The sequence below is a fragment of the Neolamprologus multifasciatus genome, chromosome 2, assembly GCF_963576455.1.
Source record: "Neolamprologus multifasciatus chromosome 2, fNeoMul1.2, whole genome shotgun sequence".
Taxonomy (NCBI): domain Eukaryota; kingdom Metazoa; phylum Chordata; class Actinopteri; order Cichliformes; family Cichlidae; genus Neolamprologus; species Neolamprologus multifasciatus.
The window spans coordinates 27,424,914-27,451,876 of NC_140440.1; the positions used below are offsets into that span (position 1 = coordinate 27,424,914).

Below are 26,963 nucleotides of genomic sequence, written 5' to 3' on the forward strand. Positions count from 1 at the left end.
CATTAACACTATTTTGCCAACTGTCTGGCACACTTTCACATGTGAAAACTGTTTTAGATAATTAGTCCACTTTGCAATCAGCCTAAGCACTATAAACAGGCCACAGGTAAGCTGTCTATGTGGAGTACAATGGAAGGAGCAGTAAGAGTGAGAAGAGTGAGAATCAGAGGAGGCCGAGGGAGAGGACGTGGAGGTGAAGAAGTTGGAGGAAGAGGACGTGGAGGTGAAGAAGCAAGAGGGTTAGAGGAAGTTAGAGGAAGAGGACAAAGAGGAGCAAGAAGAGGAGGGGAAAGAGGAAGGGTAAGAAGAGTAAGAAACAGAATAACTGATGACATCAGGGCTACAATAGTGGACCATGTCATCAACCATGGGATGACCCTGAGGGAAGCTGGCCAACGGGTTCAGCCTAAACTGAGCCGCTACACTGTGGCAAGCATCATTAGGACATTTCGAAATGAGAATCAGTAAGTACTTTGTAGCACTGCTATACTCTAATGAGAAACACAACAGTACCATACATGCAAAAATACTGAAATTGTTACTTTACAGAATTGCTAGACGTCCAGATGTTGGGGGCAGAGGCAGAATGTTCAATTGACATCTGTACACAGAGAAAGCAAAAGCCAGATGTGTTTTGTATTCATACCATCAGTGTGCAGTTGGCGCATTGTGTGCTTAGTAGATGATGGCTTGTGTGTACTGTTTGATACGAAAACACCATTTTTACGAAGGTGTGAAGAGTTAATCTAGCTGTGTTCGCTTTTGCAAGAGAACTACAATGTTTTGATAATTGGGTGACAGGTTTCTTATTTGTGTGTAGAGTTTTGCAAAAATAGCCAATAGTTACAAAAAATGTGCTTAAGCAATCAGAAAAAACTGTCTGGCACACTGTCACATGTGAAAACTTTTTTAGATAATTAGTTCACTTTGCAATCAGCCTAAGCACTATAATACATGTAAGCTCTGTGTGTGGAGTACAATGGAGGGAGCAGGAAGAGTGAGAAGTAGAGGAGGCCGAGGAAGAGGACGTGGAGGTGAAGAAGTAGGATGAAGAGGACGACAAGGACAAGGAGGAGCAAGAGGAGGATGAGGAGGGGGGAGAGGAAGGGTAAGAAGAGTAAGAAGTAAGAAGTAAGCCGCTACACTGTAGCAGGCATCATAAGGACATTTTGAAATGAGAATCATTAAGATTTGTAGCACTGCCATATGCCAATGAGGAACACAACAATACTATAGATGTAAAGATACTGAAATTGTTACTTTACAGAATTGCTAGATGACCAGATGCTGGGGGCAGAGGAAGCATGTTCACTGCAGACCAAGAAACCCATATAGTCAATATGGCGATTGCAAATAATCCTATACTTGGAAATAAACACTTGTGTTTGTTTTGATGTGTGTGAATAAACACCAGTACTTGAAGTTTGGATCCCTCTATGCTTACGGATCTATGACAAAAGTATGAGCTCAAACTGACATAGCCTACCTTGTGCACAGAGAAAGCAAAAGCCAGATGTGTTTTTTATTCATACCATCAGTGTTTAGTTGGTGCATTGTGTGCTTATTAATATGATGGCTTGTGTTAACTGTTGGATACAAAAATACCATTTTTACAAAGGTGTGGAGAGTTAAGCAAGGGTTATTCGCTTTTACAAGAAAACTACAATGTTTTGCTGATTGGGTGAAGAGTTTTCTTATCTGTGTGTAGAGTTTTGCAAAAATAGCCAATAGTTACAAAAAATGTGCTCAAGCCATCAGAAAAAACTGTAATTGCTCATTTAGAATTTCATCTCCTTTACAACTCAGGGCCTCAAACTAGAGTCAAACTAGTCAAACTACAACTTTGTGCCACAAGATTTATAAAGTATTCAGATTCTGAGTCTCATTCTTATTCTAAAGATGTTGCAACAAGTGTAATCTAAGGAGCTTGGAAATTAAAACATAAGGACTTCTTTAAGTTTCCTTGAAGAGGTTTCACCTCTCATCTGAGAAGCTTCTTCAGTTCTAAGAGCAATTGGTGGAGAGTCCCAGATTTTAGGCCTTTGGGAGTGTCCCCTAGAGGGTCATGGTCCCCCTATTGATCCTCTGCCTAATCACACAAACCAAGGTGGGAAAACGGCTGTGATTCAGAATCAGCCAAGGTTTCGGGTGAACCCATTGTGAAACCTAGCCCAATCCTATCATGTGATTTATTGAGGTCAAATGGCCCAGAATGTGAGTGGGAATTAAGGTGTCTGGGAAGGGATCTCAAAACTGGATTATAGATGGCAGACAGTTGGTGTCGTAAACCACTGCCTCTGTTCAAAGATGGTCATTCACAGTGGACATAGATGGCTTCTTTCCCTCCTCTTTTAAACCATCTCTCTTGGGGACACATCCATAGTGCTTAAAATCTGGGACTTTCCACCAGATGTTACAACTATGGTGCCATGTAACCACTCTATCAAATTTCTTTTTTCTCCATCTTGTTGCTTCTACTGTCTCCCTTTCTCTCCCTCTCTCCTCTCTGTCTTTGTGCTGTCATCCAAAAGGTAAATGTTACTGTGAAACAGAATTTACAACTCAATAAAAGGCACAAAAAGATCCATGTCAATCATCAGACACAATTTCATTTATGTACAAGCAACAGTAATACCTCCGTAAACCAGTAGAGGGAAACTTTACATCTCTTTATACTGATGATGAATCTTGTTCACGTCTCAGCTTTCATTAACAAAACAGTGCGTGATCAAAACGCCAGAGCATGTGACAACGCATACAAGGAGAATTACCTGAAAGGTTTTTGATTAAAAAAAAAGAAGGAAATATATAAATTCAAGCTCTTGCTTTTAAAACCAAGGAGCTGGTGGTAGACTTCCGCACACACAAACATCCTCCACTGCAACCATTAAACATTCAAGTTATGGATATTGAGGCTGTGGACAGCTACCTTGGTGTTTACCTGAACAATAAACTGGACTGGACTCATAATTCAGACGCCCTCTACAGGAAAGAGCAGAGCAGGCTGTACCTGCTGCGGAGACTCAGGTCTTTTGGAGTGAAGGGCCCACTCCTGCAGACCTTCTATGACTCTGTGGTGGCCTCGGCCATCTTTTTTGGTGTGGTCTGCTGGGGTGGCAGCATCTCTGCTGAGGACATGAAGAGAGTGAACAGGCTGATCTGGAGGGTCAGCTCTGTTGTTGGATGCCCTCTGGACCCAGAGGAGGTGGTGAGTGACAGGAGAATGGTGGCTAAGCTGTCCTCACCGTTGAACAACATCTGCAACCCCATGCAGGAGTCTCTGACAGCACTGAGCAGCTCCTTCAGTGGCAGGCTGCGGCACCCACGGTGTGGGACGGAGAGATTTCGCAGGTCTTTCTCCCCCTCTGCTGTCAGGCTCTCACAAAACTTCGCAACTGACCAAACACACACATCCAAAAATGTGCAACAACACTAAGTGCAGTACTCTTTTTCTGACAACGTTGTTATTTTTTACTCAGTATTTGTATTCTATTTTATTCTATTGTATACAGTATAGTATTTTTATTTTATTATATTCTATTGTGTACGTTTGTGTACAGTATCTTTTTCTTATTCTTATCGTATTCCAGTGTTTTTCAAATTTTTGCTATCTAACTTTGCATTGTCCACTTTGTGCTGTAACAAAACAAATAATAAAGGTTATCTTATCTTATCTTAATTTAGTTAAAGGCTTTAAATCATTACTGTTTGTATTCATGGCAGCAGCAAACACAAAACTAGTGTAAAAATAAGGACCAGTTTTAACTTGATAGTTAAAAAAGTGAAGTGGCCTTCACCTACTTCCCTTAGTTTTGTTCAAATGGTTTTGTTTTTTGTATTTTAGAGCTTCCAATAAGATGCTTCTAAAATATTGGCATGAGTAAAATATTTATATTCATCACATTTTATTTTTTTGACCTACAGAAGTGTGTGAAAAGCACTTCTAGATTCTTTACAATTTGCTGGAAAAACTGGAAATAAAGGCAGCATAAAAAGCAAAATAGAGATTGCAACATTCTAATATCAGTCCATACATTTAAGTTGTATAACCACCTTAAATCTTCAACCCAGCCTGAAGTCATATTTCTGCACAGGGTTGTTGTTGTTTGGAGTCTTTAACACTCCCTGAGTCCAGGAGAAGCTGAGCAGAGGCTCCTCTCCACGCCTCAGCCTGACCACCTGTTTCTCATCAGCCTCATTTACAACCTGCATTTAAGCTGCTCAAGCCACTTGAGCTTGAGCAAATCTGCCAGATTGTCTGCTTCCTTAGTGGAAGCAGACATGCACATTACATACACATTACAAACACACGGTTAAAGTGTAGGTGTAAAAAAAAATTAGAAATGTAGTAACAATGTAGTAAAATAATTATAAAATGACATCTAGTTCAGTTCAACTTTTAGAAAACAAATGAATAAATAATACATTTTTATCTAATATGTAAGTTTGCCAAAAACTGTACAAAAAAGCAAAATTATCAACAATTGCTAAGTAAACCAGCAATCATGTCTTCTTTATGCAATATCAAATACAATAGTCACGTATCTGATTGTGATAAAGCTGAGTGGTCATTGCTGTTGTAGATTAAGTAGTAGTAGCAGCTTAAGAAAATTGATCTTTGTCATCGTTTAGTGTGTTAACACAGTCAGCAACAGCTTCCAACAGCATCCTGTTAGCGATCAACTTCAGAGGAGGATGTGTGAAAACTTTGACCAAGAGTAGCATTATTATGTGCATCACACTTCTTTCTCTGAAAGTGAAAAAAGCAGTTGTCTCTTTGCTTCCTCTTTGAATTAACAAGAACTGGACATTGGGGGGTCTAAGCTGATGGTTAATGGCATTAAAAACCAGGATTTCAGCTTTAAGGGTGACATCATTATGTGAAAGCCAAGTTTCAGCCTCAGGGCCTTATAGAAGAGGACCAGTTTGTCAGATATGGAACCGATTTAGAGCAGCGCTCGGATGCCAAAGCATTGCTCAAGACATAAATTATTATTTTAAGGTCCACTATATCAAATGTATCAATTCATACAAGCAGAGCTGAAAAGTACAGGCTCTTTGCTGTGACACAATTTAAACAGCAGCTGGTGGAAAATGTGTTGTGGTTAAGTTTTAAAAAAAAAGCTGACCTTTTCCTGCTCGGTTTTTGGTTTTGTTGTTCTACTTTTTGGGAGGTGGAGGGTTATACAAGTACAATTGTGAATGCAAAGCCTTTAAAAACCAATAGAGGGAAACCTCACACCTACCCATATGTATACCAAATCAGTCATAATCGTATTACGTAATAAGGTATTACTGAATTTTATTGTTAGTTGTGCACTGTATTTGAAATGTTCGCTGACATTTGTTATCCACTGGCACCAGATCCAGTTGAACCACAGAAAGCTTTCCCTTGACGTCATTATTAATTCAAATTCGGCTGCAAGTAAAAATTATAGTGAGCTTGTTGTCATGATCCCGACTCACTGGCCCAGTGATTTGAGTTTATTTTAGTTTCATGAGTCTTTCCTTGCATGAGGAAGATGATTTAAGTTTGTTTTGTACAGTTTAGTTCCTTTATTGAGTTTGTATTTTTAGTTTCTTTTTTTGTTAGGTTCCTTTTGTACCTTTGACTCGTTCCCGTGTCTCCTCTGAGAGTTAGTCGTGCCCTTTGTATTTATCTGTTTCCTTAGTCTTGTCTGTGTCTCCTCCCTCTGCTCCCTGTTTTTAGTCAGTCTGCGTCTCAGTGTGGGTTTCTCGTGTCTTCCTGTTTTGTTTTGGTAGTCACGTGTCCTGTGTCCATCACGTTCAGTTGTTTGCTGTCTCGCCAGTTAGATCATGTCCAGCCCTGTTTCCCAGGTGTTTCCCCTCTGCACTTATTCCCTTTGTATAAATTGTCTGCATTTCCTTCTGTTCCTTGTCGTGATTTCTCTTATCCTCCACGTCTGTGTGCGTGCCGTCTGCTTAATATATCTCAGTTTAGTTTCCTTATGAGTTCATTGGTTACCATATTTGGTAATTCAGCAAAAAAGCTACATTTCAGTTTAGTTTGCCTGTGAGTCTACATTTGGGTTCTCAACTCTGGCTGCTTCACACAGTTACATGACAGTTGTATTTATGTGAAATTTTGTTTTTGATAGCATAGCATAGTCATTCTCAAGGCCAAATAACACAACACAAAGCATGACCTCAAAATATATGCAGTGATTATACTTGATACAGTATCTGTTGCATGATTCAAAGAAGTGCGAAGGACACACCTTAAACCACTCATCACCTTAAACCCATCTGCAGCTTCTGTTTTTTCCTGTCTACTTTCCTGTTAGCAGTCAGTTGTAGATAAGTGAATGGATGAACTCAAAAAGACATCACCACATGTAATTTTAAAAATATTAGTTGAAATTTGAAATATTTTCTCTTCATTCTTTTATTTACTTTATTTAAAGGCCACTGTGCTGACAAGTGTTGCAGCAATCAAAAAACTGGAATCTCAGCACTTCAGATTTTTGAAATATTTTCTGCAGTTCCATGTTTTGAGATTGCATGTTAAGTTTTGCCATACAAGGAGTGATTTTCATTGTAAACAGTTACTTCAGTTTGAAGGAAGTGAAACATGTCAACATATAAACCACCGGCATGCCTGCAGCATCTTCCACAAAATCTCATTTTGATCTGTTATTTCTTTTGATTTTATCCTGCTCCATTTGCCTACAGTCCTGTCAGTTATAACAGTTTTAGCTTTTAAACTATTAATTTTTTATCACATTTTTATTCAGTGAAAGAAACATATGAGTTAAATGACAAATTTAAAAAAAAACTTTAAGAAATCAAAAGGTTTATTATACCTTTTATTATATTTCTAGCTAATGCTATACATAAAGAAAAATTACATTTAAATTTTGATTTATTTATTTTTTACTTTAGTGTTGCATAATCAGGCTTCAGACAGGCTTTAGAAATGAACATTTTAATCATCTACATACATTTTTTACAGTTCACTGTTTTTGAATCAATTTTCATTCTGTTTTATTTATATTGCACCAAATCACAATTACAGTTGCTTCAATGTGCAATATATTGTACAGTAAAGACCCTACAAAAACCCCTACAGACAAAACCCCAACAAGTCTTTTTCAGTATATACAGATACAAAATTAAAATATCACAGTCACCTCCTGATTTCTTTTTTTGTAGTTTGATAATTTTTTTTCCCCCCAATTTTTAGGAATCTTTAGTTCAGTGTCCAGTGTTGATTATTGAAGAGGTCAGCTCAGTCATCTTGTTGCTGTGTGTAGGAGCACTCAGGAGCACGTGAACCTGTAAAAATATAGAAAAGATACAGCAGAAGAAACACTTTTTAACTTCCCCATCCAATTATGTTATTCAGTGAATGATGCAGTTGCTTATTGAGCTTTGTTGATCATGAGACAGCATGTTACCTTGCTTACGATGGTTAATTTCTCTCCACACAAAACAGCATAACACTACTAACAGGAGAAATGCCAGTAGACCACAGACTATGTTCATGAAAGGAACATTTCCTGCTGAGGGAAGTTCACAGTGAAAACAATTAGAAATTTATTTAAGTGTAAATTTTGGTAACAGTTTATTATTACTATCATTATCTGAATGTAAATATATTGACGCTTGGGCACAGCCCCCACCCACTGGGTACTCTTAATCCTTTTTTCTTAAGGTGTAGGGTAGTAGGTGGATGCATTTTAACTTGAAGTAGTTACTCCCCCTGTCTGCCCATAAGGTCTAAACACGTCTACAATATTTATAGATGCCACATTCAGAGTTTGTTAACAACATATTTTTTCAAGTTTCTTGCAACTTTAAAATAGTAAAGTATTATCGCTGTTTTTTCATTTGGCTTTGACTGCAGTGGAAATTCAGCATAAATGTCACTGTGTTCGCAACACAGAAGATCCCAATGTAAAACAAGTCAAGATTAAGGCAGAATGAATCTTGGACATTTATCGCAGCTACCATTACGCAGTTGGGACTGTTGTAGTCCCTATTATCAGGGACTACAACAGTAGCTTGTCCTTTTACTGAATGATTCATTAATTGACCTATATATATCAAGAACCCGAGGTTATGTTTCTTCCAAGATCTTTACTTCTTGACAGTTCCTGATTCACCCTTGTTCTTATCTTTTATTTTTTTTCATTTGTTCTGTGAAACAGTTAAGAAAAGTGTTATAAAAAAAGTTTGTTGTTCTGACTGCGATTATTTGCTGCCTCCACCAAACCACACCAGAGGTATAGTGTTAGACACTGAAGAAAAACCACACTGACAACTTCTGTTAAACCACCTGTTTCCTGTTATAGAACCACACCTACTACAACATGTCCATTTCACAACCTAATGTGCTCATATAGTGCAGCTAATAATAATCAGTGACCAAATGGAAAGTTTTACTGTGCCTTTTAAGTTTAGGTGGTATTTACTGAGAAATAAAAAGATAAATAAATCATGGTATGAACAGCTGCCCTTGTGTGGCTAAAATAACTGACAACACCAACAGATACAAAGATGTTGTATCAACAAATATTCTGTTCATTCTCCACAAAAAATTGAAAACATTAAGGAATATGATACATTTTCATGTCTCTGCATTTTCTCTATTTAATGTATTATTAGTTGCACAAGTGATGTGTACTGTTTTTTGCAGTTCTCCTCTCACATGCTTACTTTTCTGATTAACTTTATAATAATAACAAAACTAGAGAATCTTGAGTAAGTTACCTTTGACGTTCCAGAGTGCCTTGCCTTCAACTTTACCATTGTCTTTAACATCCAGGGTGAAATAAATGTTTTTCTCCATTTCTCCATTTGAATTAAAGACCTCAACACTGTATTGACCTGAATCATCCTTCCTCAGGTTTGTGATCTTGAGTGTCCCGTTCTTGATTATTAACGTTAGTCTGTTGTAAAATTCCTTGTCTGTCGTTGGTTTTCCTTTCTTTATATTGAACACAGTTATGTTTCCCTGGGGAAGCACCTTCAAACACTTCATTTCACGGCCACTAGCATCAGTCATCACTTGGATATACACAGTTCCTTCAAGAAGAGGAAAGCATGGGCATGTGTTCATCCTGAGGTCACATGTAGTCTCATCAACTGGAACGAGAGCTGGAAAAAACACATTTAATAGAACATGAGTGGAAATTATTCAGACAACAAATGGAAATGATTGGCTTCGTTCCTGCCAAATTTTCTACTATAATATTTCTTCTTCACTGCCTAAAGTACTCATTTAGTGCAGCTAACACTAATCAGTGACCACGTTTAAAATTTCAGTGTCCCTTTAAAGTTTAAAGTTAAAGATTAAATTATGAATATGGATCCCAGCCCATGTGTGGTGAAAAGAACTGGAAATACCAATAGATAGACAAATTCTATATTAAGAAACGTTGTATTCATTCTCTTCAAGAATTTAGAATCATTAAGCAACATGAAACATTTGCATCTGTCTTTGTAGTTTTTTGTTTTGTTTTGTTTTGTTTTGTTTTTGTTTTCATCTTCTACCCTTTGTTGCACAGGGGATGTGTACTGTGTTTTTCAGTTTTACTCCAACATGATAATTATATTTCTGATTAATTTTATAATAACTTCAAAAATATACAATAAAGAATAAATTGTACACTTGCCCTTAACATTTCCATTGTCTTTAACATCCAGGGTGAAATAAATGTTTTTCTCCATTTCTCCATTTGAATTAAAGACCTCAATGCTGTATTGACCTGAATCATCCTCTTTCAGGTTTGTGATCTTGAGTGTCCCGTTCTTGAACATTAGTCTGTTGTTAAATTCCTTGTCTGTCTTTGGTTTTCCTTTCTTTATATTGAACACAGTTATGTTCTCGTTGGGAAGCACCTTCAAACACTTCACCTCCCGGCCATTAGCATCAGTCATCACTTGGATATACACAGTTCCTTGAAGAAGAGGAGAGCATGGACATGTGTTTGTCCTGAGGTCACAAGCAGTCTCATCAACTGGATCCAGAGCTGAAAAAGATGCATTCAAAAGAACATGAGTGGAAATAATTCACACTAAAAATGTAAATGTTTGGCATCTTGTGAGAATGATCTTACCATGAGTTCCTGCTGCCATTAGCACAAGAATAAAAAGCTGCTCCATGCTTTTCATTCACCCACGCTGTGGTTATAATGTTTTAAAATGAATCTACAAAATTTTGAACAAATCCGGGTATAAATCTGCTGTGAACCTCAGCCCTAACTGACAGGAAAGAGTAAACGGGAGACAATATAGACAGGGTATTTTCACAGTGGCAGGAAATAAAGTGACTCACTTTGCTTGCCAACACAAAGAGAACTAAGACAGGCTGCTGTACTGAACTGATCTTAAGAAATATTTACCACATGTGAACAAATGTGTTCTCCTCTCTGTTGTAATTGCATGTGAAAACTTGAATCTAAACAACACTGGGAACTGCAGTCACACTTTCAGAACAGTCAGCCACACGTGGTACGTTGGTTACCACAGATAGTGTGAGAAAGAGCAAACCAAAACTAAAGTGACAAATTAAGTCACCGATAGTCCAGAAGCTTCTGTGAGGAGAACTTTATTGTTTAACAGTCTTTACAGGGTGTGCAGGAGAGATGTCTTTTTCTGTTTGTAAGTTTGCATAAGTTTGCTTTCCAAAAAGGAAGAGAAATGAAAGATGTAGAACAAATAAAATGCAGACAACCTGGTTAAAAGCACCACGCGAAAAGGATGCAAATCTTTGCCACAACATGAAACTGTGAGGCAATGTTCTCCAGATAGTATTAAAACACAGAATCCTCTTATCCAACAAAGCTGAATTCAATATGAAAATTCATGCTCCATGACTCACATGTATTTGGGTAAAGAAAACAAATTCAAATGATGCAGATTTATATGTGAATAAGTTTATAATAGCACAACAAATTTTAAAAAGTAAATATCAAATAGTCACTATGAACATAGTAACATTAAACATTGCAGCTCTGCACAGGTGGAAGCAAGCTTTGCAATTCTTCACTTACTCTTAATTAAGTTTAGTAAGCAAGAGGAGTGATGGAGAACAGAATAAAAAGAATAAAAATCATCATAAGACAAGAGGAATGTACATTGCTTACTTACATTTTAATGGACGCACACAACAGCACAGGCTAAGGCAGTAACACACATATAATCACTCAACTGGAACTGAGAAAACCCATCTGTGTGAAAAAAAAAAAAGAACCTACATGGGTACTTCCTGTATTACAGCGGAGATGGAAGCTACCACTCTTATAAGGGTGCAGTGAACCTGTGCAAATAGTACGGGGCTTTTAAACACACTGAAGCTACTTTGACTTTTGTTTTGCATGCTTCCTCCTACCCTGCTCTAAAAATAGAAGAAACAGTTCTGGCACAATGAGGCAAACAAGCCTGTTTTTTTAAAACATATTGCTATGTTGCTTTGTACTGATTTTTGCTAAAGTACTTGCAATCGTTCAAGCTCATCGTGAAGAGCTGTGACAAATGAAGAAGGAAGCCCTCTTCTAGTATTCAGTGGAACAGGTAGCTGCTATTAAAAGTACAGAACAGCACAAAAAGAATCTGATGTGTGCAGAAACAAAGAATATTCTTCAGGTAGAAAATATGTAAATACAATAATCCAGAGGCTAATTTAATGAAGGAAATAATGTCTACATTAATGTCACATTGCCACAGAGGTAGTCATCACTTACATTAATCAAAGCTAGAAAGCTTCTGATGATTCCACCTTGTCATTCTTGTCAAGTACACAGATTTTGAGTTTGTAAAACAACCCTTACCTGTACAACAGTAAACACACTAGCTTGCACAGTTGCACCTGTAAAATGGAATTCGCTCATGTGTTTTTGAAGCTTATAATGCTCACTTTTGTGAAACAAACACTTGTAATTGAGATACAAACAAATTAATAATGAAAACATCACTGGACCCAATCGGTTATTCTTACAGAAATCGAACATGCACCTGCAACTACAGCTCAATCTTGCAGAAACCAGGCCCATGAGTGAGAACACATCTTCAGATGTTCTCTCAACTAAAGTAGCACCTCTTGATAAACCAGTGATTTTGTTTTGGTCGTGTTCTCCTATACTATGTTGGACATGATCCGAGTTTTTAGTTTCCCGAAAAATGACCTGCTTTTGGACAGCTTGAGCTTCTTCTTCCAATCCATGCTTTTTTTCTGGAAAAAACTGCCCCAGTTGTCCTCCTCCTCATCTACTACCCAAGGGACCCAGGCACCTCCATTCAGATAGGGGTCAGCCCGCGGATCCTCTGATGGGTACCTTACAGGCACCGCAGTGCGATTGTAGTACACCAGTCTGGCAAGCAGCTGCTTCACAACATCCGGTCTCTGCTCAGAAAGGTCATAACGTTCATTGGGGTCCCCGGAGATGTTAAAAAGCCACACTGTTTTTCGAGGACGTGTGTGACGCTCCTGCTTCCACCAGCTACTGGGGAAACCTGGAAGTATTTGTGGTGGAATCCAGTCTCCATAACCAGGGTCTCCTGTCAGAAGTTTCCAATCTCCAGCTCGTATGGAGGCCTGAATGGCTGTATTCCAAATCCCATATCCTTTCTGCAGAGAGCCAGTGCGTGCATGGTTATACAGAGGGTCGATGTTGTGAAGGATTTCCAGCCTAGGTGATTCTTTTCCTTCACTGATGGCCTCCCACACATTATACCCATCAACCCCCTCAGTAAGGGACTCATCACCACCTGCTAATCCCACTAATGTGGGATACCAATCAGTAATGTGCACCAGTGCTTTGCTCACCCTCCTCTTTTTCCTTAACAGAGGGCTGTGGACGAATCCCAGACCCCGGATGCCACCTTCCCAGTAGGTTCCTTTACGTCCTCTAAGAGGCCAGTTACTTCCGCCAGACAAGGGCTGACCGCCATTGTCTGTAGAGAAAATGATGACACTGTTCTGATAGTATCCATACTTGCGGAGAGCGTATGTAACATTACGAACCGCTTCATCTACAGCTGACACCATAGCAGCATACTTCCTGCGTGCCACATTTTCCAACCCAAGGTAGGGGTAGATGTACTCATCTGGATATTGTAAGGGTGTGTGAACAGCTTGGAAGGAGAGGAAGATGAATACCGGTTGGGAATGAGGATCATGGGTTGCCAGGATCTTGCGTACTCTCTTCGTGTACAGATGCGTGGAGTATTTTCCACTCTGACCCCAGGCAACTGACTCCCCCTCATGGAGATCGAAGCCACACAGCCCAGAGCCATCACAGCCATCATAGGTGTAGTAGTTAACACTCCCCGTTAAGGATCCAAAGTATGTGTCAAAGCCACGGCGAGTGGGTAAACACTCCTTCTTATAGAACCCCAAGTGCCACTTCCCTACCATGTGGGTGGAGTAGCCGAGTTCCTGTAGCCTCTGAGGGAGCGTGACCTGGTCAAAGGGCAGGCAGTTAGGCTGGCGAGGTCGGATGATGGAGTGCTGAAGACCAGTGTGGATTTGGTACCTGCAGAATTTAAGATTAAGAAAATGTTTAGAAGGAAAAATATATTGTTTGCATTTAGGGATAAGATTCATTTTTGTGGTTGTATATCTTTTGGGCGCAATAATAAAGGAGGGAAATCTGATATCAAGACAACCTTAATCCATATCATCCAATCACATCCAACAAGTTAAACAGAAATGTGAATAAGAGGGGTTGTAAAGAGGTTTAGAAAAATAGAACAGGGAGAAGGAGACTGCCCTGTTTTTCTCAAACAGGTTATGGTGATTGGCATGAAGATACACACCAGATTTGTGTCTGTTTATATTTGTATGCCAGTCAAAACACAGACAGAAGGCTGTGTAATAGCAAGCACATCCTTTACATACTTTTTCTTTAATTGGAAATATATAGTCGGAAATCACATGTTTGGACCTGATTGATGCTATAGCTTTGAAACATAACAGCACTTTCTAGATTTGCCATTATCTCTAGAAGTGTGGTCTTGGTTCCACTGTCCCCATGCATTCAAATACTTTAGCTCACAAAACAGGAAGCTGCTTTAAAATCCAGTAGTTTAATTCATCAGGCAGCAGTTACATCTATTTTAAACATCAGTATGGTCTAATTCTAGGAATACAAAGCATTTATTTTAAATAAGGAGCAGTCCAGTCACAGGACACTTTACCTGCCAGTGATGAATTGACTTCTGGATGGGGTGCAGATGGGCTGGATGTAATAATTCTCCAGCTTCACGCCATCCGCAGCCAGTTTATCCAGCACCGGTGTCCTGATGTCTGAGCTATGATAGCCAATGTCATTGAACCCCTGGTCATCTGTCATAATGAAAATAATATGAGGGGGTTGAGGGACAGGAAATCTGCCAATTAAAGGTTTTTCTGGATCGTTTTTCCACCTGGTTAGGGCTCATCAGATCCCAGGTCAGGTACCGAGGCTCAGCAGGCTCATCATGGAGAAAACCGGGTGAGAGCTGTCGTTGCCATGGTTCCTGTGACGCTTTAAATTACTTAAGCTTGCTTGTATTTAGTAAGCTGGCGCTAAATAACTATGCAGTTGGACTCAGGGTTAAAAAAAAATCCCCTCATAAGGTGTTGCAAGTAACCCCTTGTACACTTGAATGGCAGTTAAGCAACCTAAAACTAAGAAAAGCTACACCTCCAGCCTCGCTGAATCTCCAAACACTTTCTGCCACCTTTGAAAGCATTCCACTTTTCCAAGTGTTCCTGTTAACCCCGCCCAGTTGCCTTGCTGCCTCACTGAAATAATATCAGCCCCTACTGACCCCACTGCCAAAGAAAATACAGTATTTCTACTACATCCAGGTGTTAATGGAGAGTTTACATCCCACATTAGTGATACTTCTGCTGAATTTGGACATTGTGCTGCATTATTCTAGATATTAATGTAGCTTTGTTGGTCTTTGACTGTAAAAAATAGCTTTAAATAGATACTTAGTACTCAAAAGAATTGCATCATAGACTCTCCTCTTCATTTGTGCTCCGTCATGATCATCATTTCAATATGCCACCCTATAAACTTCAGAAAACCTTAGAAAGCAAGAGCAATATCTCCCCATCTGACCTGGTTAAAACACAGTTGACAGAGGGTCTACAGAAAAAAAACACTGTGTGTGGGGGAGATTTGAGTCTCAGGGTGGCTGTGGGGCCCTACAGACACAGTTCTCCACTCTACTCTGTACTGCAAACACTCTTATTTTTCCTGCTGTTTCTGCGCACTGCAGACCCTAGAAGAGAGACAGAACAGATTTCTCTGACTCTGATAACATCTCCAGCCGGGCGTCATAGAAGCACTTTACAAATCATCCAGTGGGTCAACAGAAAGCAGCAGGACTGCACAGCCTCACCCACAGCTCCTGAGTGGAGGTATTTCTCCACAGTATCTGCACTGTAGACCGCCATCATGATACAGGTTCACTTTGACTGGGAACAGTGGAATAGCTGTAGAGAACAGCTAAAAATCAGACCATAAAAAGTAGAAAATAATTAATCTAACATACATTGGGTATTTGCCTGTCACTGTGAATCACAAGTGTTTTTGAGCTCTGGTGCTCTTGAAGCTAGAATCAGGCTTCATTTCATAGCAGAGCTAAAAGCACAAAGTGATTGACGCTGTTCCCTTCAGGGCCGTCTCCTTGCAAAACACTGCACAGTTTCCACTGAACATTGCACTCCTTCTTGAGGTCCTTCATTGGCAAAAATAGCAACAATGCAATTCTGGGAAACAGGACGATTTTACGGGGAATCAAATTTGAAAAATAAGGCTGGTGGTTAATATTTCTTTTGCTTTAAAACTTGAATATAATGAATACTTCAAGATCACCACCGTCAAACGTGGCTAGCAGACAAAAATAAACTGATATACTGAAGCGAGGAGTTGGTCAACATAGTGAGATGTAAAACATCACACCTTGCAAGTGTTGATATTGAGGTTTGTGGGCATGGAGGTCGTGGGGTGTAAAAGGAAGAATGACCCCGCCCCCCAAAAGTGTATAAAGCTGAGGTTGATGGGCATGTTTGTCTTGAAGCAGGAAAGGCATCTTTAGAGCGGAGCTTTAGATTTTATGACAGAACAAACTGAGAAAGAGGGAGGAAAAGGGACCTGAAGTTTTACACGATCACGTTTATTCATGTGCTGTTCTAGAGGGAATACATTGCATATCATGATTGTGATATTACTGCTTTTCTTCAAAAGTATGCAAAAAATTAGAGGAAAGAGAGTTTCCTGGTCTTTGGGCAGCCACACTTATGAGATGTGACTCATCTGTTTTCTGCCGCTCAGAGCTGTAACTGCGGCAGCTCGCCAGGCTGACAACAACTCTGCTCACATCCAAGACCACAATGCAAACAACACGTATACGAACACTCACGTCTATCACATCCACAAATATTAACAGAGCCACGTCCCCAGAGACCCGACAGACTCTGAAGTCTAAAAGGACTGTGATAGGCCAGTACCACAGATATATTCTTGCTCGCCTCCCACATTTGCTCTTTCTTTTGTGGATTGTCATATTGCCAAAATTATTTCACCACGAACGCAAGACTAAGCCACAAAATGGTTTGATGACAGTATTTACAGAATGAGTAACCTTACAATGCACCAGTAATAGAATATCACGGACCCTGAATAAACATCGTGCTCGGTTTCTGGAGGTTATTTTTAAAGTTATTTGTTTGTTTTAACTTACGTTAGGCTCGTGTTTTTAAAAAATGTAAATAAAAATGGAATTTCTTAATATCCTCGTAAACCGCAGCTGTCTATTTCCAGTAAGCGGTCATTTCAGGCATGTTAAAAAAGGTCACTCTGCTTTAAGAAACCACTCGTTCTGAGTTGTTGCTGTGGGAGTTACATTTCACATTCTCAGACACTTATTTCACTATTTTAGTTATTGATTAACCAATTAAGCTTGTTATGTGGTAACAACCTTTAAATCTGCTACATGGGAATTTCTCAGACTGAGATTCAATTGTGTTCACTGGCTGTTCATTACCCTCCTAATTTGCCAATTTCTTCCAGAGGATGTGAGCAAAGTGCTGTGAAGTATCATAAATTTAACAACACTTCATTTTCCTACCCCGTAATTAACAGTGGAGCCATAAAACAGAATCCAGTTTCTTTAAGGATTTCTTAGCTTAATCTGGAGAAAATCATTCATAAAGTTATAAATAGCAATGGTAGCTTTTGCTGGTACAGGTAGTTTTCAGCTCCTGTCTTGCTTCTGCGGTTTTTGCCTCTCTGTCACGTAAAGAGTAAATCAATAGCAGACCCACCCTAAAAGATTTGGATTTAATAACACAAAATTATACTTTCACAGCATTTTCTCATCTTTACATCCCTGTCCAAACCGGTTCCAGGCAGGATTTTAAGGCCTTGAGAAATCCGACAATGAGTTTAAAGGGAAGTAGAGTCGGCAGCAGATGTTGGCTTTGGCTAAAGAAAGTGGTGCTGTTACTGAATACGGCTGCTCTGCTTCACTAGGAACACTACCCCCTTTCTAATCAACGCAGCCCTGCCGGTAACCCCCACATTACCCCACCTCTCACCCTAATTTTCTAATCTGAGTAAGACTGGATGGAAGTGTTCTTTTCCCTCCTGTGTGCCAACTCTGAGGCAAAACCTGTACTTCAGCATGCTCAGCTTGTCATCTCTCCACTTTATACAATAGTAGCCTTGTTTCAGAATTTACTCAAATGGCTTTTTCATCTTTTATCAATCTTTCAGCTACAGGTCATTTATTTGGGAGCAAATTTAAGGCCAAAGACGCTTTCTCTCTCAGGTGAGTTTCATAAACAGTCCTCGACAACAACAAGGACCTACATACAGTTATATTAGCTATTCAAATGCAGAGAGAAGTAACTGAATAAGAGCACTGTAGATAAGAAAGTAGGGAGGTTAGTATGGCTAATTTGCGTAGGTTTTGACTCAGTTTACAAGTTACACAGAAGAAAAGAACTGTATTTACCAAAAACAGGAACAGCGTTTAGATTCTGCTAATAGCATTATTATTGCCTCAGTTTCTCTTTGTGAACTTGTGTGGTTGCCTTTTACAGTGTAGTAGTTACCATGTCACAAGATCTGTCCCAGAATCAAGTGTTTAAGAATGGTAAGTTTAATTTCTTAACTCAAAACTCAAATAAAGAGTAAACATTTCTTAGATTTCCTCTGTCTGGTGGGGTTTTAAAGTCCCCACCAGACAGAGGTGGGGACTTCATATCAGCCCTTAGCAGGTGGAAATCAGAGGAAGGGCTCAAACACATGGCCTTGGCCGTTGCTAAAGGTGTGTTTGATTTGGCTCATGTGGAGCTCCGGCAGCACCTGGTTGGCAAGGCTAGGCATAGCAGTTCATTAGGACCCTCCTGCAAAGCCCCTTGGATATAGATAATAAGGGACTTGGTGAAGAATCCCTAAGGAGAGGGTGTTAAAAAAAAGTATAGCTCAGTTATGCTCTTTTTTACTCATTTATATATTTATTAATCACATGTGTGTAAGTGTTTCCACTTAACCAGTTTTACTGTTGTGCCAGTGTGGCAGCGATGACAGGTTGTGGCACCCAGACCTTGCCGTCTATAGCGGGTAATTAAATGGAGAGTGAGCACAGATGTGAGCTGCTAAATGTGTCCAGCGTAATTTATTTCCTGTGAAACAGGCTGCCATTTACAAGTGTAGCCTGTACAAATACTGCAGTCATTTTACCGAAACGTGCCATCAAAGTGTACTACTTCTTTTTCCTTGTGTTCAAGGATGTCTTTTGGTCCTCCCTCAAGCAGTAACTTTAGCTAAAATCCATTTTCTTACACTCATCAATAATCAGTGTAATATATTGGAATGTTTGTTTGGAGTAAACGTGAGCAAATTAAATATTACATTTTCTTTGCTCACTTTTAAATATTACAAATTAAAATTGTTTTTCTTCCACAAAACGTTGGTGGTCTGTCCCATCAACACTCTGAGAATGGGAGCTGAGTCAGCCTAACCTGCGCGTTGTCCAAACCAAATGTGTGTGTGTGTGTGTGTGTGTGTGTGTGTGTGAGAGAGAGAGAGAGAGAGAGAGAGAGAGAGAGTGAGAGAGAGAGTGAGAGAGAGAGAGAAGAGTATGAGGGGTAGCAAGCTTGTGAAAGATGGTGAAATCAAGCTCAGTGAGACCCACTGAGTGCTGACGTTGAGCTTGGACTACACACTGCTTTCCTTTTCTGGTTTTCCCTGATGAATGAGTCTCTTTCAGCTGCCTTGCTCTTACTGACCCCCTGCTTACCCAATACTCTCCTTTAGTTTGACCTAAGATCTCACCGCCAGCTTTCTCAGATCTTTTCACTGGCAGCATGTACCCATGCCCAATCACCATCAATGTCCTCCCACACCAAAACAAAAAGTTAGACTTATATCTAAATACAGATATAAGTTGACTGACCTTTCTGGCAGTTTCTGGGATATTTCTGACTTGTTCACTTGCTTGAATAGCTTGTTGATTATCTGGCTATGTGGATGGGTAATGGTTTTTGTTTTGTTTTTTTCGAACATGTGATTAAAAAAGAGAACTGAGTCAAGAAACCTAGAGCCACAAGAGTGAGCTAACAGAGACATAAAGGGGAGGTGTATTTTAAGACTTACAGTTATGTTTCCTGAATATGAGCAGGCAGTTTATGTTGGCTCTCACAGTTCATTTCTTGCCTTTTAACATATATGCTGAGGTGGATTTTGGTCTCTACAAATGTCCCGCTTTTACATATTTGTAAGGTTTGAGAACATCTCAACAGAGGGACAGGGTCTGTTACAATAGAGACACACATATACAGTCACTTCATGGGTACATCTGTTCAACTGCTTATAAACACAAATATCTAAATATAAGCCAATCACATGTGAGCAACTCAAGATGAAGATGAAGATGCAGAAGTGCATCTCTGAACGCACAGCCAGTTAAACCCTAACGCAGATGGGCTACAGCAGCAGAAGACCGCAGCATGTGCAACTCCTGTTAATTATGACCAGGAAATTGAAACGTTGTTTCACATATGCTAACTGAACAATCCAAATTATTTTATTGCAACATTCAGATAGTAGGTAGCTGAATTTGGCAAAATTTAGTAATGATGTGTGGGACACCAACTGATCACAGCCTACCTGAGCATTGTTGCTGTCCCTTTATACCCAAAGTGTACCCATTTCGTGATGGCTACTTCCAGCAGGATAACACACTATGCCGCAAAGCTCAAATAATATGAATGGGGTTTCTTGAACATCACTGTAGTGAAATGGCCTCCAGTCACCAGATCTCAATCCAATAAAGCATCCTTATGGGGTGTGGTGGAACAGGAGTGTCACACTGTGGATATCCAACCAAAATAATGTGTAGCAACTGTGGGATGATATCATGTCGATATGGCCCAAATTCTCAGAAAAATGTTTCTAGCATCTTGATAAATCTATGCCTGTTCTGCAGGCAAAAGGAAGGAAGTGGTGGGTGAATGTAACAGACGAAAGAGATCAAGCTTATCACACTATGTAGAATGCAAAAGGTCTTTTACACTGAAGACAAAGACTTGTTACACAGCATGTTTTATCTGCTTCTACATGCAACATGCAGACATTTGCACAGCGGAAGGAGCAATTGAAAGCAACCAGTTGTACACTTGGTGCTTTTAAGTAGTAGCTATAAACAGACATTGCCCATTAGAAGCATGCCACGCCACAAAGCTGTCATATTGTTTGTTTGCTTTATATTAAAGGTGTTTATGGAAGCTGAACTGTAATGATAGAAGGGCAGATCAGATGTCTGCATTTTACCAGTAGAATCAGAGTAAATTTCCAGAACATCATTTATAAAATATGATTCGTCCATATCATGAAAATCCTCCCCTCTTTGGGTAAAACTGAGCCTAAACTGGCCTGAATATAAGATAGTTACAGGCAGATAGCAAAACACAAATATAAAAAGAAAATGATTTGGTTTAAATGGTTCAATACTAATGTCAATTTTCATTATAACATGGCTTTAAAATGCGGTGAAAAGACAGCTGAAAAACCTCTGACACACATATGACTAACAGACTATATAAACTACTTTCCGTTATTAGCCCCTTATCGAAATGCATTGTGTACACAGGTTAAGTTTTCATTTGAATGCATGATATTTTTGCGCGGACCGCTGACAGCGTTGCTACGCCCCGCTTACTACATCTCCCATAGTGCATTGCAGCGGTAGAAAAGAATCACATCCTTGGGTCAGAGTTCAAAATGGTAACATGCGGGTTTCAGAAGCTGTAACTCTGAGCATCATGAGGATACTTTTAACATGAAAATACCACTTGCGTTAGCTTAGCCTTAGTTTGATTAATCGTCCTTTTTTCGTTTCTCGAATATGTCCGTGAACGCATCAAAGCACGAGCTGATCCAGCTGATCTACCGCCACTTGAAGGAGCATGGTTATCGCTCAGCTGCAGATGAGCTACAGAGGCACAGCCCACAGGTCAACATTGTTCACCACACACACACACACACGTATCAACTGCAACTGTTACAATGTTTCAAATGCTGCTCCTGCTCTGTGCAATAAACCCCCTCTACTCACACCTCATGAAATTCCACAAAAAAAACATTTTCTTAAGTGTGCTCAATTAAATCTCACCATGTTTTGGAACAACTAGACTGCTACGTGTTTCTATTTTTCTGCATAAACATAGTTGTGTGTGTATATATAACTTTAATGATCGCAAGATCCAAGAAATGTATCCTCCCCTTGCTGTGAGCTAAAACGAGCTCAGTGTTAGGACTTGTATACCACTTTTAAAAAAAGCTTGAAAGGCTTTCACCTTGTATAGACCTCTGTAAGAGGGACTGTGGCTGGAGGAAAGACAGAAAAAGTCAGATTAGTTTTAAAGGTAATCAAGTCCTTGACATAAAAATACCATCAGTTAGACTCTACTCACCAAGAGCTTCCAACCAAAGTGGCTCAAATAGGATGTAACATATGGCCAATTTAAATGAGTGGGGAGAGTGTGCGGCTAGGAAAAGCTGTTTGTGGTAAAGTCTAAGAAAAAAGCCCAGAGATTTGTATAAGTGCAGTCATTGCAAATGTAATACAGACCAAGAAGGCTTGTTGATTTTTCTTCCCCAAATGAGAACTAAAGAGGACGTTTTTGAATTTGTAAATATTCCACAAAATGTAGTAGACTTTGTCCTTTTCTGTAAACGTGTTTATTATTCTAGTTTATTCATTTGTAATGAACTCAAGTCCTTCCTGACCACCTTCTTGGGGTCTGCTTTCATTCAAATTTGGCACATAACCATAACAATGCCATGTTTTTATGTCTTTATATGCTGACATCTCCTTCAGACTACTGTACCATGTCCAAGAAATACTCCCGCTGTATATTTCAAACTTCTTAATAAGTTGTAACATTTAATTTTGATTTTCTACAGGGGGAGACCAAAATATCAGTATCACTACTCGACATCTACACATCATGGTTGAAGTAAGGATGATTTCTTAGTGCTTTTCAGAAGCAAAGCCCACTGGTTAGATGTCTCATTTTGTAATAACTTGGATACTAACTAGTTTTTTATTCCTGACAGTAACCCAAAAAATTCAGCAGATCAAGGAAGGACTCCAACTAAAGGTTCATATTTTTTCTTTGTTAAATACAAATTAAATTAGAAAGCTGAAGTTGGATCTGAGATACTACATTTGTTTATTTGTGTATATGTGTGTCCTGATCCAGCTGTTCATGCTTACAAAATTCTTAAGCAAGATTTGGAAAGACTTCTGTACATTTGCTTTGAGTATTTTCATCTTACACCTGTACCCAAACATTCACGCTCCTAACAACCTCCAATCAGATTCAAGATGAGGGTGACAGCTTAGTGGAAAAAAACGACATATCAGAGAATGCAGCTCGGTTTGTAGCAGTAAACTCTTTGAGGCTGGAGGTTGGCGTATTTGAATGCATTTTAACACATTTGCCCTTTTTATGTTTAGCAAAGTCGACAACATCAAAAAAGAAAAAGGACACAACTGCAAAAAAGGTGAATTTTTATTTTGTTTTAATTTCTTTTCGTGGCAGTTCTTGGACTATACCAACCACGCTAATCCTTCTTTTTCTTTTTTTCCCAGTCTGTTCCAGCAAACAAGAAAAAAACTGAGGGAAAAGCTGCAAAAAAAGTCACAGGGGAGAAGAAATCAAAGAGCCGAACATCAGACAAAGTTGTGACTGCCGGTGCAGATGATTCAGACTCTGACAGCAGTCTGGATGTGGAGAAGTGGAAGAAACTGCTCCAACAGATGACAGGTGAGTCACTGAATGCATTATTCATGGGCGAGCGTGTCAAGGATGAGGTGGTGAAAACAATCCTAGAAAAATGAAGAGGGGGTTATGAGTGCTTTCTGTTAGTGCAGGCGGGTTTGGAGGGAGTTTGGTGACATGAGCTGCGGCTCATTCTGTGTTGAGATGTGTTGAAGAGAAATGCAGATTGAATATTTTCTACTAAAACGATTGGCTGACTAAGTTGTGGTTTCCTCGTGCCTTTCTGTTTAGCACTTTCTGCACCACAGATTTAATGTCACTTCATCATAATACACATACAGTACCTGTTAACAGGGGCTTGTACACAACATTTTTTCTGCTGTGTAAATAGAAGTCAGCAGTCCAATCAAAGATGCCCAAACCTCCTTTTTCTCCCCGGCAGTGTCATCCAGCTCTACCAAGGGGACAATAGTGGAGGATTATGAGTGGAGGTCTCTTTTTTTCCTCTTGTACCTTCCCGTTGTATGTACATTTCAGTGTTTTTCTGTAACGCTACCGATCTCCGACTTGTATCCCCATGTAATGTTTGTGTTCTGTGTGTAAGGTCGGGGGGGGGGGGGGGGGGGGGGGGGGGGGGGGGGTCCCATTTCACTGCAGGGCAACCTGTGTGTGACAAATAAAGCTTTCATTCAATAAAGTGACCAAAGCCAGGCTAGAAATATTTGACTTGCCCAAAACACCTCACTTAAGGAGCAGCCAGGGCACATCCAGTTCAGATACCTGAAACATTTCACATCAAATGAACCATATCTAAAAAAAAGAATCCCATCTGCTCCTCTCAGAAGGAGCCGTTATTTGCACAGTAACTTTAGGATATCTTTCCCTTAATGTAATGAAAATATTTTCAGTTGCAGGCTATCAGCGCACACGTGGGTGAGTTTTATGTTTTTTCCAACAAGTTTGATCTGTTAGAGATCCAATCAGATGAAATTAGGCTTGTTAGAAAAGGGGTCTGAACTAATATAACCTATTTCAGGAAAAGGCTGAATTTTATATTTCAAATAAGATTTTATTGAAATGAGAATCATGCAAAGATACTCTAATGCAGGTTCTGAAGTAAAGTGTAAAGCTGGAAATAAGCAAAATATGTCTCATTTGAGCTAACGTTCAAAGCGCGCTATTGAGAGACTGAGATGTAGCATTCAGGCGAGGCGTTCATGGTTGAAGGAGTCTAAACTCAGGTGGAATAAACTGTGGAGGGTTTGGAAAATGTACAAAGTGATGGAAGATGAAGGGAAAGCTTGGTCCCTCCACTTAATGAGAGAAAGACAACCACCAGACAGTGCAGCACCACCCATGAACAACCTCACCATGGAAAACAGTGATTTCATCCAAACAGAGCTGTGTACAGTTACTGTTTGCTCACTGTTTATGTTTTCTTTTATGCATTTGTTCCACCATGCACAGTTTGATGTTTTTACTGGGTTTTCTCTGTCCACAGATGCCGACATAGTCAAGATGAATGCCATGAATGCCCTGGACTCCTCTGCTCCTCAACCCCCGAAAAAGAGAGTCAGGAAACCCCGGGCTAAGGCTCCGGCGAAAACTGGAACCCCAGTTAAACCGAGTAACGGGACAGTGAAACACAATGACGAAGGTGGCGAGAAACATGTGACTGAAAAAAAAACAAAGACGAGCTCGACGGAGAAGAATGTGACAAAAAATGTGACTTCTGTCACCTCAAGCACTCCGAGCCAAAAGCAAAACCTCTCATCTCCAGCGGACAAACAAATAAAAAAGGACAGGGAAACTGCAACTCCCAGTGAACAAACAACTGATGACAGAACATCTGAGCCCAAGAAGAAGAAGAAAAAGAAGGAGAAAATTGCAGACAAGGAGGAAAAGAATGAGACGGGTGAAGATGGAAAAGAGGAATGTGGCGAAGAGACGAGAAAGACCAAAGACACGAAGCAGGAGGAGGCTAAAAAAACTCCAAAGGTGAATAAAAAGGCAAAAGAAACCAAAGATGATGCTGAAAGAAGTGAGACAGTCACGACTGAGACAAACACAAGAGGGAACACTGACGAGAAAACCCTTTCAGAGTCAACGGTACAAGAAAAGAAACAAAAGAAGAAGAAGAAAGAGAAGGCTGGTAGTGAGGGAAGTTTGGCACAGACTGGAAATTCTGAGCAGGTATCTGAGGAAGTGAAAAATAACAGAGAGAGCAAACAGGAAGAAAACAACCAAACCTCAGAGCACATAGCAGAAGAAAAGAAAGCCAAGAAGAAAAAGAAGAAGAAAACAGAGAGTGAGGAAAATTCATTGACATTTGCAAGTGAAAGCATTTCAAAGCAAAAGACTAAAGACATAGAAAATAATACAGAGCAAAAAACTGAAGAAATTGAGACTTTAGAGCAGATGTCTGTAGAAAAGAAGGCAAAGAAGAGGAAAAGGGACTTTCTTAACGGTGAGGAAAATCCAGAACAAGTACTGCAGGAAAAGAAATCAAAGAAGAAGAAAAAAGAAAAAGCTGATGAAGAAAGAGAGCAGGTAGTTGAGGATATAATAGATAATAAGGTAGAGGAAACAACAGAGCAGGTCAAGAGTGTCAAGAAGAAAAAGAAAAATAATCCCGCCAACACAGAGCCGCTGCCTCCACCTGACGTAGAGGCAACGAGTTCTCCAACGGAGAAGAAGAGAAGTGAGTAAACAACCCACAGATAGCTTAAAAACATGTAATTTGATGGTTTTGTAAAATTGCTTTGCATTTGTCCTCAGAAAAAAGTAAATTGAAATCAGCCGACATCCCAGAAATACCTGTAGATTCAATCCAAGATGCCATGGCGACAGAAACCGCCTCAAGCGACTCCCACAAAAAGGTATCACGCTACTTGGAAAACAAATCTCGACGCTACTTAGAAAACAAATGTGTCCAGTCTCAACGTTGGCGGATCCTAACCCTCGTATCCGTCTCTCCACAGAAGAAGAAGAAATCGTCAAAGAATCATCAAGATGTGTGACTCGTCATCCCGCAGACCCAGAGGACGAGGGTCACATCACGTCCTCCGATTTCTGATCATGTACACTGATCATATATCAGTAGTTAGAATATGACTTAAAACTTTAAAGATCTGTCGTTTATATTTTTGGTACATTTTTATCTTTTTATGGGTTTTGGGTTTGTGTTTTTTTACTTAAGTGTTTCTACGGTAGCTGCCATTTTCACGGCACGCACATTTCGTGGTTGTTTTGGGGAACTGATGATCACCTGTTGAAATATTTCTGCCTCATAGTGAAATTCAGATGGGGTTTAATTGAGTAACGTCTGTTTTTATAAACATGAATTCTGTTTCGCTCTCAGGAATTTCCCTCGTGATAATCCTGAGCTAGGTTCTCTAAACCACCTTTCATATTTTTATGCAGATTTAAGTTGTAAAATGAAGTGAAACTGTGTGATTCTGATTAAGAGGTTTACTCCTGTCTTATAGCTATCTTTTGGTATTTCGTTAAAAAAAATGACACACTTTTTTTTAACCAGATGTATATTTATTCAAATTGACATGTCAGCTGTTCTATCGTGGGAAAGGAGGGGAAATTCTATGTGTGTGATGAGCATTATTTTTTAAAGTTTTAAATGTTTGATATAAATTTTCTTATATAGATTGTATATTATGCTTTTAATACAAATTAAACACCATAGTTTTTT

The 26,963-nt window shown here is 39.5% G+C and overlaps 3 protein-coding genes across 9 annotated transcripts; 1 reads left to right on the forward strand and 2 right to left on the reverse strand.

Moving 5' to 3' along the window:
* Nucleotides 1–6,870: 6,870 nt before the first annotated feature.
* LOC146524575 (uncharacterized) lies at nt 6,871–11,377 on the reverse strand. Of its 7 annotated transcripts, none has more exons than XM_085133104.1 (5): nt 11,116–11,377; nt 10,083–10,146; nt 9,639–9,995; nt 8,734–9,120; nt 6,871–7,523 (listed from the first exon to the last, which is right to left on the reverse strand). In XM_085133104.1, exons 2-5 carry the CDS (start codon nt 10,135–10,137, stop codon nt 7,363–7,365), a joined length of 960 nt encoding a protein of 319 aa, XP_084989230.1. In that variant the 5' UTR covers nt 10,138–10,146; nt 11,116–11,377; the 3' UTR covers nt 6,871–7,362. The 7 variants fall into 7 exon arrangements, with proteins under 7 accessions (XP_084989230.1, XP_084989220.1, XP_084989209.1 ...); XM_085133094.1 differs by having other exon boundaries at nt 10,083–10,173; nt 11,116–11,376; XM_085133083.1 differs by having other exon boundaries at nt 10,083–10,227; nt 11,116–11,376.
* Nucleotides 11,378–11,436: 59 nt separating this feature from the next.
* LOC146524576 (arylsulfatase I-like) lies at nt 11,437–18,197 on the reverse strand. The gene is given in 5 exon segments (XM_085132946.1): nt 11,437–13,499; nt 14,164–14,384; nt 14,386–14,426; nt 14,429–14,453; nt 14,456–18,197. Coding segments are annotated over 5 exon segments (1,710 nt in total). The 5' UTR covers nt 14,480–18,197; the 3' UTR covers nt 11,437–12,100.
* A 2,986-nt stretch (nt 18,198–21,183) lies between these two features.
* On the forward strand, nt 21,184–26,855 carry LOC146524577 (uncharacterized). The gene is made up of 8 exons (XM_085173379.1): nt 21,184–21,483; nt 22,437–22,489; nt 22,590–22,633; nt 22,993–23,039; nt 23,128–23,302; nt 24,759–25,958; nt 26,036–26,136; nt 26,239–26,855. Exons 1-8 carry the CDS (start codon nt 21,376–21,378, stop codon nt 26,275–26,277), a joined length of 1,767 nt encoding a protein of 588 aa, XP_085029505.1. The 5' UTR covers nt 21,184–21,375; the 3' UTR covers nt 26,278–26,855.
* The last annotated feature ends 108 nt before the right edge of the window (nt 26,856–26,963 follow it).